At 39.8% G+C, this 13758-nt stretch overlaps 1 protein-coding gene across 5 annotated transcripts in view; it reads right to left on the reverse strand.

Moving 5' to 3' along the window:
* Window positions 1–13758, reverse strand: part of IMMP1L (inner mitochondrial membrane peptidase subunit 1) — a 38536-nt gene that overhangs the window by 7824 nt on the left and 16954 nt on the right. For all 5 annotated transcript variants that reach the window (XM_070762199.1, XM_070762181.1, XM_070762190.1 and 2 more), the window contains 3 exons: window positions 13334–13465; window positions 4335–4423; window positions 3171–3297 (listed from right to left, as the gene is read on the reverse strand). In XM_070762199.1, coding sequence (XP_070618300.1) covers window positions 3171–3297; window positions 4335–4423; window positions 13334–13438 — 321 coding nt within the window. In that variant the 5' untranslated portion in view covers window positions 13439–13465. The remainder of the gene's footprint in view (window positions 1–3170; window positions 3298–4334; window positions 4424–13333; window positions 13466–13758) is intronic.

Consider the following 13758-nt stretch of genomic DNA (forward strand, 5'->3'; position numbering starts at 1 on the left):
AGGACTATAATGGTCAAGGATAAAGGATTGGCTCAGTTTTGGAGTCAGAGTCAAAATAATTTTATTAAAGTTTACAAATACAGAGACAAAATATTACTATAGACAAAAAAAGAATGAAAATGTGCCAAGAGATAGAAAAAAAATATGAAAGATAACTCCCTCACCCTCCAGCAAAGTATAAGCCATTTCAGTAACGCCTTCTCTAATATTTCAATTTAAAAACACCTTTTCTTACTTGTAATCAAATTGTAAAAAGGCATATTTTAGTACTAATCAAAGGTCTATTGAGAGCTACCAGAAATAGTAAGATACATATTTTAACTTTCAAAGAAATCCATTTAATAATCCAATCATTTTCTTTAAGAAATAAAATAAATCTCTTCCCATTTCCATCAACAAAAATTTTCTCCAGGAGCGTTTCTTTTATTAATTTCAAAGTAAGGTCTTTATACATTTATTTATAAATTTTTAAATACCTCATAGGAATGATTCTTAGCTTTTCTTAACTTTCCAAAATCCACATGTTAATCCCTCTTTTAATGTTTTCCCAAAATTAAAGCTTTCTAATATTTAGATTTATATGGGGTTTCTTTTATCTAAGGCAGAATGAGATTCTTCCAGTGTAATAAAATCCTGACTTTGGAAGATTCTCAATTTCTAATAAATCAATAATAAGTAACTTCCTAAGTTAGTTATGAGAGGAAAAGGACAAAGTCAGTATCTCTTTGAAAGTGCCAAATCGTGGCTTTAGACAAGCTGTCTCCCCCTCCACAGAATTCTGAAGATTGCTATTTTACAAGCTCTTTGGAAGATGATTCAGAATGGAACAAATTTGTGGGTGAGTCTTGATCTCTCCTTGATCCAGAGAAGAGTTCTGAGGAGCCAATCCATTCATCAGTTCCTCTATACACTGAGTTGTTTGTTCCATAAAAGTAAAATGGTTTTTTATCTGCCATTTCAACCCCAGAAGCTCTGAAATTAACATCACTCACAGGCTGTGTAAGTAGAAAAAAAACCCATATTTCTTATCTCTCATCCTCCCCCAAGTTCTTCCAAATATTGTCTATTTTTAAAAATAGTTTCTACAAATGTAATCAAATGTGGGTTCTTTTGTAATCAAATGTGGGTTCCTTTTTTTATAATGTCCTTCCTATTTCTGTTCAATGCTAAATTATTTCTCTCCCCATTCTAAACCACTGACCAATAAAAGCTGTGTTTCAGTTATTGTTCATGAAATCAAGGAAATGCAAGTCCTCTATGATTCCCTTTCCACCTTATATCAAAATTGATAATGCTTCAAACATGAGCTTTAGCTCACAGAATTCTCAGCAATAATCATGCAGAGTGGGGAAATTTAGGAGTAGAAGTCAATACTTCTGCAGGGCATCCAGGTTGAAGAAATCTGATCTGAAGATTTCTCATCACAGATAATTGTGCGTCTCCCCCCTCTAGGAAATTAAACAACATGTTTGAGCATACTTGTTTTTAAACACTCCACTTTCTTGGTGCAGAGATGGTATAGATTCAGACAAAGCACAGGCTCTTTGGGAATATGTACTTCATTGTAATAATCTGATAGAAAATAAACTTGACTCTATATTCAATAGTCTGCCTTATTTTTGTTCTCTTATTCTAATATTCTTATGTAGTATCCATCATCTTATATAGCTTTCTTACACTAAACTACAGCTGTTGCTGTTGCAATTTGTTTCCTATTTTTCAATTGTCTTCTTTTGTATTTTTCTTTATCCTAGAATTCTGACTTTTGAAATCCTTAATTTACTCTCCTCTGCCCATCCGTAACCCTCAATTCATCTGCTCATTGATTCCGGTTGACTGGAAAGCTGCCATTTCCTTTGCTGATTTTTTTTTAAAAATCTAGCACAGTTGTGAAAAGATCAACTTCCCTGAAACAAAAAAAATGTTACATGCAACTATTAAGGTCAGTTTTTTCTCTATGGTCAGGAGTACAGCTTGGGCATGTTGGCAGTTCCACAGTAAAAGGTAAAAAAGGTTTGAACTCTTCGAATCACTTGCAAGCTGGCCTGTAGATTTCAGAAAGAAAGAAATATAAAAGAAGTCTCAGTAGGAAGACAGAAGAGGGTGGGGAGGTCTTTGTGTGATGGAAGATGCTAGTGCAGAGGTGATTGGACACGTAACAGAGGAAGTCATAGCTAAGAGAATGAGGATTAGATTAGGTGATCCATGGCCAGGAAGAACTAGGAAGCTAAAGCCAAAGAATGAATCTACAAAAAGAGCCAGGTGGAACCAGGCTGTAGTCAGACTCCATGTGGTTCAGGTCCTAGATATCTAGCTACGAATCTGTTAAGGAGACAAATTATTTCCATTTCTAACTCTGTACTGATATAAGTAAACGTGGGATGAGGAAGAACCTAGTGGCAGCTCAGCATTGGCCTTATAAAGGGAAGGAATAAAAAAATTAAAACTTTGGTTAACTTTTATTAATAGACTATATACTTCTTATTGTACATATTCATACTTAGTCCTAAAAGAAGCTGAAAATTTGGGTGCATCTTATACTCCAAATTTAGCTCCGCCCACCCACTGCCCCCCACCCTTTGGCCTCCTTGCATCCTCTTCCTGGCCGCACAGATTGCCACAGACATTGGTTTCCATTTTAGAGCTGTTCAAGGCTGCAGGGATCACCAAAGTACATTGTCGCTGATTGACACCTTCATGCATTGCATTTTCGGCCTCCATGCATCACATTTTTGGCCTCCGCACATTGTTTTTGGCCTTTGCCACATTTTCGGGCAGCAATCAGTGGCTATGTGCTTTGGTGATCCCCATGGCCTTGAAAAGGTTTTTGGGGGCATTTGGAGGCTGCAAACACTAGACGCAAAGGCCAAAATGACAACCCAGAGCAGCTGCTGCCTTGTCTTACTGCTTCTGCACTTTGCCTGCTTTACTCACTGAAGCTCCCTCTGACGATCAGTGTGCTGTTGAAACTGCTAAGCAGCCCCAACAAGGTGCGTGCGTGCAAAGCGTGTACGCATGCACACATGTTCACAACCAGCGAACTAATATGCTGAAGCTGACCAGACTAAGGATGCTGGTAGGCAGAGGCAGAACGTGTGTCCTATATTCCGGTGTGTCTAAAACAAAAATGCTACTACAATGAAAGATTTGAAAGCAAAATTAATACTTACATAACTGTGGGTCTTTATAAAATCTGAGGGATTGCTTGTACAGACTTTTTCTCCTTCCAGGCCCATTACTCTTTTACAAATATTTGTTTTGGGGTCAGTTGGGTTTTTTGCAATGACAATATCACCTCTACAGAAAGGCCATAAGGAAAAGTCAGCATCTTGCAATTTGTTAAGTGAAAAACACAATTTAAAATCCACCCCAAACCAGGTATGTGGTTATTCTAATGTAGCCCACAAATCCTTCAGGAACTTCAGATTATTTCACTTTTAGTCTATGAGGAAGAGAATTCCAGTGCTTTAGTATTAGAGGACTGATGGGGAGATACCGACCAGAGCACTAGATCAGCAGTCCCCAACCTTTGCGGCTTTGAAGCCTGGCTGGGGCAATAGGGGAGGAGGAAGAGGCTGGCACATGCCCACCTGCAGATCAATTAGCAACTCTGGCCAGTCATTCATGCAGCTCAATTCTATACAGACCATTGCCCGTTAGTGGGTCATGGCCTGGGAGGTGGTGATCCTGTACTAGATAAAATATCCTTTGTTTTTTGCTAGGCAGTAATAATTCCATGAGCATATGGAGACTTTAGCAAGAAGTAACTTTTACTTAAAATGCAAACAAACCTAAAATGACTTCTAGAACTTCTAGGTTATACCTGGAAACACAACTATTTCATTTTCATCGTTACTTTTAAGTCTGGTGATTCACCACAAGCTATATTTGAATTGTTGTCCAACAGCAATAAGTATCTGATTGTAAATGCTTGGCTTAATGCATGCAATCCAGATTTTTATCATAGTTTTTAGCATTATGCACACATCCGGTACTCCATAAACCACTAATAAAATAGTATTTGGATAACAAAAATGGTATTTACATTTCTGGTAATAACTGAACCCTGACTTTGCATCTTGATTATAATCTCTTACAAACTATAATCCATTAAAAACTAAGACAAGACAACTTTTAAATAAACACTATGAAAGTATAGTGAAGAAAGCTTCCATCAACCATAAAATGTTACTCTTTTAATTTTTGTAGAATGAAAATCTGAAAGAATATGAATAATACTAATATGGCATATGATAAAGGAAGTCACCAGTTCCTTAACAAAAAACATACAAATCCAATAAATAAATAAACTATAAAAAATTAGAGCAACATACTTTTCAATACGATAAAAGTGGCTGCTAAGATTCTCTGAAAATACAATATCAGAATTTTGAATTGTAGGCTCCATTGAAGGTCCTTTACACTAAAGAAGCAAATCAAGAAAATAAATTAAGTTTTCTAAATTATTTCAAAGACTCCAAATACTTGTTAATAGTTAAGAGTTCATGGAAAATAATGTCATTAATTTCAACTAATGTTACTAATAATATACAGTGGTACCTTGATAGCTTTTAAACTCATCAAATTTGGTACTTAATGATTTTTTTATGCAAAAAAAACTAGAAGTGTCAGTTGCCTCATGAGAAATTGCATTGCATTGGCATCCTTCGGTCTCACAAAACCGTAGTATCATGCTCTGGACTCCCCAAAGAACGAAGCCTGGGTAGATTAGCATGGAGGATAGATATCAAAAAGGAGAGTGAAAGGAATAAGAAAGTAAGAAAATAGGACAGTAAAAAAGGAGAAGGACGAAATCCACGTTGTAGCAAGAGAAACAGAATAAGAAGGGGACACTCTTTGAAAAGGGATGGGAGATTGGGAAGAATACAAAGGAGGAAGACAAAAAGTTTGAAAAAGGCTTAGAGAACTGAAGGCTAATGGAGCATGCTGTGGAAGAAAGTGTTAGATCAAGTTAAACAAAGGACAGAGTTTTGAGTAATCCAGGGAAATTGGAGAGGCAAGAGAGGATGGAGAAAATGGAACCTGAGTGACTAAGTTTAAAAAAACGGATAGAAGAGAAGTGGATTGCGAAGTTGATAGGATGAAGAATATTGGAAGTTTAACAGAATAAAAGATTTAAACAACTGTTGCTGAACTTTGAAAACCAAACTGACTGTCTTACTGTATATTGAGATTATTGGACTTTTTTCATTACTGTGGTTTAAGACTGTTCTTCTATTAAGATTATACATACATGATCCTTTTTAAAACTAATTTTGTTATAATAGAGTATTAAGTTATAATTATTTACATAATTAAGATTAAGTTGGGAATCTATTAAACTTAATTTAGTATGATTAATTTAAAAAATGTATAAGTTTGGATACAGAAAATATATAATTAATGTTTTCTATTATTATTATTATTATTATTATTATTATTATTATTATTATTATTATTATTATTTATTAGATTTGTATGCCGCCCCTCTCCGTGGACTTACATTATGATATATAGTATATGTGTCAATTCATTTATAGAGTCTGCGGAGAGGGACGGCATACAAATCAAATCAAATCAAATAAATAAATAAATAAATAAATCAATCTCTGGTCAATCACAGTCGCTGTTGGTGGGAGGGCAGAGGTTGACCCTTAGACCCTTCATTTGTGGGGTGCTTCAGGGCTCGGTCCCCTCTCCGCTACTATTTAACATCTACATGAAACCACTGGGTGAGATCATCCAATGACATGAGATGAGGATTGAGCAATATGCTGACACTAGCTATATATCTCTACCCTATATCAGTTGAGTGAAGCAGTGGGTGTTATATGCCGGTGCCTCCATGAAGTGAGGGTCTGGATGGGAGTAAACAGGCTCAAACTTAACCCTGTCAAGACTGAATGGCTGTGGATACTGCCTCTGAAGGAATATGTTGACTGTCCTTCCTTGGTTCTGAGGGGAGAGACATTAACCCCCTCAGAATGGGTTCACAATTTGGGTGGTCTCCTTGACTCACAACTAAGATTCGATCAACACCTGAGAGCTGTAGCTATGGGGACCTTTGCACAGGTCCAACTAGTGCACCCTACTTGGATCGAGAGGCTCTTCTCACAGTCACTAACGTCCTTATCACCTCATGGCTGGATTATTGCAATGTACTCTACATGGGGCTACCCTTGAAGTGTTCAGACACTACAGTTGGTCCATAATGCAGTTGTGTGAGCTGTGGTGGGTGCGCTCAGATACACTCACACTACACTAATTCTTCGTGAGCTGTACTGGCTTCCTATCGGTCTCTGGTAACAATTCAAGATGTTAGTTACTACCTTTAAAGCCCTACATGGTTCAGGGCCAGAGTATCTTCGAGACTGCCTTCTTCCATATACCTACCAATGACTGATTATCTCTCACAGGGTTAGTCTTCTTTGGATCCCGTCAGTTAAACAATGTCAGCTTGCGGGTCCATGGGGGAGAGCCTTCACTGTAGTTGCCCCAATTCTCTGGAATCAGCTACCTCCTTAGATCCAGGGCAGCCATCAGGAATTTTGGGGCCCCATACAGCCTAAGTGTCTGGGGCCCCCCTCCGTGCCATTTTAAAACTACTTTTTTAAAGTTTTTAAGAAGATGTTAGATAATCATCTGAAAATAGCTGTAAATAAAACCCGATGTTCCCAGAATTAACTTTATTCATAAGATTATGATAGCAACAACTTGACCTTAGTTTTACTGGAACTATAGAATAATCATATAATAACCGCTGATGTTACAGGCCGTATAACTATATAAAGAAGGAACTGTGAGGATAACAGTTCAAAAGGGATGGGGGTGGTGTTTGTTATGTTGTGTTGTGTTGTTGCTTGTCTTATAAAATGCAAATACAAAATTTAAACAAACAAATAAGTATATTGTAAAATGATAGATTATGTACTATCTTATTTTTTTAATGTTTACATAATAACTACTTTTTTTAAAAAAAACATCTGTCTGAAGTAGTGTAGGATTCCTGTCTAAGCAGGGGGTTGGACTAGAAGACCTCCAAGGTGCCTTCCCACTGTTATTCTATTCTAATTATCCAGGGGGTTGTGTAGTTATCAGTGGTATTAAAATAGGAGCTGTTAAAAAAAAACCAAATACAATTTCATATTGCTTCACATCTCAATATCCTTTTCGATCTAGTTTTTACGCCCATCGGTGAACACAGGTCTGAACGAGCCCGTGGTATCCAAGTTAATTTCAAAGTACACTGCTCAAAAAAAAGTGAAGGGAACACTTAAACAACACAATATAAACTCCAAGTTGTCAATCAGTGTTGCTTCCTAAGTGGACAGTTTGATTTCACAGAAGTTTGATTTATTTGGAGTTATATTGTGTTGTTTAAGTGTTTCCTTTATTTTTTTGAACAGTGTAGATCAGGGGTCCCCAAACTTTTTACACATGGGGCCAGTTCACTGTCCCTCAGACTGTTGGAGGGCCGGACTATTAAAAAAACGTGTGAACAAATCTCTATGCACACTGCACATACCTTATTTAAAGTAAAAAACAAAATGGGAACAAATACAATATTTAATATTTATTCTTCCTCTTTCTCTCTCTCTCCCTTTCTCTCTGTCCTTCTGTCTTTCTAATTCTCTCTCTCTCTTTCTCTGTCCTCTCTTTCTCTTTCTTTCTCTCTTTCTTTATCTCTCTTTTCTCTTTCACTCACTCTTTGTATCTCTCCCTCTTTCTCTCTCCCTCTCTCTGTCTCCTGCTTTCTCTCTCTCTCTCCCTTTCTATCTCTCTTCTTCCTTTCTCTGTCCCTCTCTATCTTTCCCTTTCTCTCCCCCCTCTCTTTCTTTCTCTCTCTCTTCTCTTTCTTTCTCTCTGTCCCTCTCTTTCTTTCTCTCTGTCCCTCTTTCTTTCACTCTGTCCCTCTCTTTCTTTCTCTCTGTCCCTCTCTTTCTTTCTCTCTGTCCCTCTTTCTCTCTGTCCCTCTCTTTCTTTCTCTGTCCCTCTTTCTTTCTCTCTGTCCCTCTCTTTCTTTCTCTCTGTCCCTCTCTTTCTTTCTCTCTGTCCCGCTTTCTTTCACTCTGTCCCTCTTTCTTTCTCTCTGTCCCTCTCTTTCTTTCTCTCTGTCCCTCTCTTTCTCTCTGTCCCTCTTTCTTTCTCTATGTTTCTCTCTTTCTTTCTCTCTGTCCCTCTCTTTCTTTCTCTCTGTCCCTCTTTCTTTCTCTCTGTCCCTCTCTTTCTTTCTCTCTGTCCCTCTCTTTCTTTCTCTCTGTCCCTCTTTCTCTCTGTCCCTCTCTTTCTTTCTTTCTCTGTCCCCCTTTCTTTCTCTCTGTCCCTCTCTTTCTTTCTCTCTGTCCCTCTCTTTCTTTCTCTCTGTCCCTCTTTCTTTCACTCTGTCCCTCTTTCTTTCTCTCTGTCCCTCTCTTTCTTTCTCTCTGTCCCTCTCTTTCTCTCTGTCCCTCTTTCTTTCTCTCTGTCCCTCTCTTTCTTTCTTTCTCTCTGTCCCTCTCTTTCTTTCTCTGTCCCTCTTTCTTTCTCTCTGTCCCTCTCTTTCTTTCTCTCTGTCCCTCTTTCTTTCACTCTGTCCCTCTTTTTTCTCTCTGTCCCTCTCTTTCTTTCTCTCTGTCCCTCTCTTTCTCTCTGTCCCTCTTTCTTTCTCTCTGTCCCTCTCTTTCTTTCTCTCTGTCCCTCTTTCTTTCTCTCTGTCCCTCTTTCTCTCTGTCCCTCTTTCTTTCTCTCTGTCCCTCTCTTTCTTTCTTTCTTTCTCTCTGTCCCTCTCTTTCTTTCTCTGTCCCTCTTTCTTTCTCTCTGTCCCTCTCTTTCTTTCTCTCTGTCCCTCTTTCTTTCACTCTTTCCCTCTTTTTTCTCTCTGTACCTCTCTTTCTTTCTCTCTGTCCCTCTCTTTCTCTCTGTCCCTCTTTCTTTCTCTCTGTCCCTCTTTCTTTCTCTCTGTCCCTCTTTCTCTCTGTCCCTCTTTCTTTCTCTCTGTCCCTCTCTTTCTTTCTCTCTGTCCCTCTCTTTCTTTCTCTCTGTCCCTCTTTCTCTCTGTCCCTCTCTTTCTTTCTCTGTCCCTCTTTCTTTCTCTCTGTCCCTCTTTCTTTCTCTCTGTCCCTCTCTTTCTTTCTCTCTGTCCCTCTTGCTTTCACTCTGTCCCTCTTTCTTTCTCTCTGTCCCTCTCTTTCTTTCTCTCTGTCCCTCTCTTTCTCTCTGTCCCTCTTTCTTTCTCTCTGTCCCTCTCTTTCTTTCTTTCTCTCTGTCCCTCTCTTTCTTTCTTTCTCTCTGTCCCTCTCTTTCTTTCTCTGTCCCTCTTTCTCTCTGTCCCTCTCTTTCTTTCTCTGTCCCTCTTTCTTTCTCTCTGTCCCTCTCTTGCTCCTGAGTGGGCCGGGCCGGAAGACCCTGCATGGAGCCCTCGCGATGCCTCACCTGGGTTTTTATACCGGAGGAAGGGAGGGAGGGAGGCATTCCTTCATGCACCCCCCCTCGCCTTCCCCTCCCTGGCCCGGAGCTCCTCCCCTTTTTAATTGCTCCAGCTATCAAAAGGGCGATTACCATCGGCCCCCCTGTCACCCGGGCGGCATTTCCTCCACGCCACTAAACGAAGCGGGGGGTGGGGGGGCTGTCAAAAGCACAGACTCCCGGCCGCTTCCGAAGCGAAACTTTTTTTTCTCTTTTGTCTTGCTGGAAATTCCGGCGGTGATTCTCACCTGCTGCAAGTCCCCGGGACGCCTCGGCTGCAGGTTGCAAAGCTCCCCCCCCTACACTCTCGCTGCCCCTTGAATTCGGGTTTGAATAGGTCCGGCGTGTGGGCGTGCGTATGTGGGTGAAAATAAATATAAATCGTGGATGACGCATACCATCCGTAAGAATGAAAAGGGATATATAATATATATAATATATATAAATATTCTACCTATATGTGTAACATATTTTTTTCTAATAATGAAAAGGAAGGGAGACTAATCTATCTATCTCTCTGTCCATCTAGCTAGCTAGCTATCATCGCTCCATCCATCTCTCCCTCCCTCCTTCCATGCATCCATGCATCCATCCATCTATACATCCGGCGAGGGATATAGAAAAGGCTGGGACGCAGCGCGGAGCTCTCAAACGAAAGAGCCGCCGCGGTAGGGGAGTCAGTGGGAGCGGTGACTCACCAGGAGAAGACCCACGCGGCTCCTCTGGGGGCCTTGCGGAAGGCGGCGGCGGAAGCCCCCATGGCCAGCGCTGGGTGTGAGGGAGGATGCTTTCTGCGCGGGCGGAGGCCCACCCTCGCCGGAAGAGCTGCCCATCTAGCAGTCCCGCTGCCCCATTGGCCGGCAGGGGATGATGGGCAAGGGACGCCTCGGGGAAGGAGGGCAGGGCGGGAAGGGAAGGAGGGGGCTGGCGGGGGGTTTAGGGAAGGGGAGCCGAGGCCAGCCTTGCAGCTCCTCGGCGGGAGGAGTCGAAAGCCACCGGGAGAAGACTCGGCTCAGCAGCAGAAGCGCCGGGCCCGCCCCCCCATTATTCAGGCTCTCTTCGGGGTTGGGGAGTTTTTGGCGGGCGCCGGGGCCCGGGCCCCCCCAATTTTCCAATTTGCCCGGGGCCCGGGACAGCAGTCCCAGTAATACCCGTCTATCGGCGGCCCTGCTTAGATCTGCACTGCCCCCACCTTACTGGCCTTCCAGAAAGCCATAAAGACCTGGTTTTTCTGGCCACTGACCTCGGGAGGGGGGGTACTAGCAAAGTTGGCCAATGAATGTATGGATGGCTACAATTATTTTAAATTGAAATGTTTTTATATTGATCCATGTTTATTTTTGTTGTGAGCTGACCTGAGTCCCTAGGGAGTTGGGCGGCATAGAAATATAATTAAATGAATAAATAAATAAATAGATTGTTACCCAAGCAGCAGATCCCCCCTCTCCATGCCTCTAGAAAAATCCAATGGAATGGCAAAGGCCAATAGGATTGGTTCCAGCTACATTGCAGGAGTTATCAGAATAAGGCTGTACACAGTCACAAATTGCTTCCGGGACTGTCAGCCTTGATAGCTTCAAGGCAGGATTAGACAGATTCATGGATGCCAAGTGTATCGGTGGTTATTGAAACAGATGTCCATGTGCTGCCTCTATGTTGGTTGAGGTAAGCAGGATTCCCTTGGGTACCATTTGTTGGGGGTCAAGAGAAAGGAAGGGTTTTGCCTTCTCTTTCTGCTCAAGATCCCCATGTACAATTGGTGGGCCACTGTGTGACACAGAATGCTGGACTCGATGGGCTTTGGCCTGATTCAGCATGGCTCTTCGGCTCCGGATTTTGCCTCAAGATTTACTTCTGAAGCCTTTTCCACTGATGGATATACCACAAGGCAGTGGAGGTTTGCAGTCAGTTTCCCTTCCCCTAGTGGTTGATCAGGGCATCTTTCGTGTCCTGCCGTGCTCTTAGCATACCACATTGCTTGCAGAGATTGCCTTCATGACCGCTGACCTATTCTAGTAGGTTTTATCCGCTCAGTCCATCAGAATCTGAAGTAGGGTATAAAGTTTTTATATAAGATTGATGGTAGAATATTATTTAAAAAATTAGAATTATTATTTTACATTCAATTGTGTCAACACTTAGTTCTGTATAAATGTGTAAAATTAATTAGCATAATTTTGGGATTTTTTTTTGTAAGTTAATAATTCTATATTAGATTGATAAATGATGGTTTTAATTAAATTTTAATGATAAAACAGAAAAAAGAATAAAGGAAAAGGGGGAATAAATTGGATTATAGTAGGTCAATTGTTGGAAGGTTATAGAATTTGAATAAATACTATTTTTCTTTTATCAGATTTGTTTTTATATAAGATATGTACAGTAGTCCCTCACCTATCGCTGGTGTTACGTTCCAGACCCTGCCGCGACAGGTGAAATCCGCGATGTGGAATTTATCGACTGATGGTACTTATTTAAGTATTTATATTGTAATTGTCTGGTAAGTTTTCATTGTTTTAAGTGTTTATAAACCCTTCCCACACAGTATTTATTTTAGATACAGTATTTAAATACAGTATTTACAATTTTAGATATTTTTTTAAAAAAAATCTGCCGATCGACTTCCTCAGAAACCCGCGAACCAGCGAAGATCCGCGAATGATTTTTCTCATTAATATTTCTTGAAAACCCGCGATGAAGTGAAGCCGCATTAGGTGAAGCGTGGTATAGCGAGGGACTACTGTATAACTTATAAATTTGATTCAATGTTGAAAAGGATTTGGATTATTGAAATTGTTGGAATGTTATAAGCTCTATATAATTATCATTTTAAAGGTCTTTATATAAGATTATATAATTTATAAATTGGATTTTGTTGTAGATATTTTAGATAGTTAGGGTTTTTTTCTTTATTATTGTATATTGGGAAGTTGGTATGACTAATACATTATTCCTCATTGGGAAAATGTGTTTGGTAGTCGTTTTTGTTACTTAGGCCTCCCAGAAGCAATTAACCAGTATCAAGGTACCACTGTAATGCAAAATAGAACTATATTTTCAATTATACCAGTTAGATATTAGTATTTATGGATTTTGATTCCAGAGTTCTAGGACTTTTACTAGAGATATTGCTAGAGTTTGCAATATCTGAAATGAACTTTAACAGCTCTACAAGAAAACCATTATCTAACCTACATATTACTTTAACACGAATCAATGCCAGAGATCATTGACCCTTTTACTTCTTCCTGTCACCATTACATCTCCCAAGTGAAATAGAGATATCAAGGAACTGTCAAACAAGCTAACAGTAAACAGCCAAATCAAAGAACCACCAAGATCACTCCCACCAACACTGACAGGTAAAGATGCTAGACCAGGAAAGTAAAACTATATTGAGTTGCAGGCCATATCATGTTGTAACACAATGTTTTTTGCCTTTGAGGAACCGGGGTGGGTGTGGCCTCCATGGGCCGTATCCGTCCCGCCGACCACCAGTTTGACAGGTCTGTGCTAGAACATGAAATGAGAGCAAATCCCACTCTATTCTAGCACTGATGATGTTACCTAGTTCTGATAATGAAACATCTTCAAGAAAACAATCAAGCTCAGAGAGTACCAAAGACTCTTCATTTCAACTAGCGCTACAAATATTCTCTATTGGTTCTTTTGGGATATTTTTTCACCTTCCTACATAGTTTAGTCTTCATACTAAGCTAGTTTCTAATCCTGCTATTAACCGGACCTAATCTGTTTTAGGTTTCTGAGCTGAGGCCATATCAGAAAGATGCTGCCATCTTATTCATTACCGATATAAAGTTGTTAATATTAGTAGACTCAATTGAAAACATATACTTGTTTTCATCAAAATTAGCTTATTTTAACTTACCATCACAATTCCTCCAAGATATTCAAAAACACAATGGGCTATGCACCCATACTGAATGGTATACCCCAGAAGTCGGAAAGTCTTTCCAATTACATCTTTCAACATAATAGTATAATAGGTGTGCAGTTGGTCCTAGTTTAAAGAAAAACACACTAATTATTCATTTTTGCAGGGATACGTATATCACATTTATATTATTCAAGCAATATTTAAGATATATCTATGATAAATTACTGTGTATTCAATCAAAATGCAATAGTTTGGTGTAGACTAGAGATTAAGACACCAAGCTAGAAACTGTGAGTTCTAGTCATGCCTTACACATGAAAATCCATAAGAACAAAGATAATCTAACACCAAATATAAACCAGGGCCAACAAAGTTAATCTAGTTTCAAATTCAACTGTGTTTGTTTTGGGTTATAG

The sequence above is a fragment of the Erythrolamprus reginae genome, chromosome 1 (assembly GCF_031021105.1).
Source record: "Erythrolamprus reginae isolate rEryReg1 chromosome 1, rEryReg1.hap1, whole genome shotgun sequence".
Lineage (NCBI taxonomy): Eukaryota > Metazoa > Chordata > Lepidosauria > Squamata > Dipsadidae > Erythrolamprus > Erythrolamprus reginae.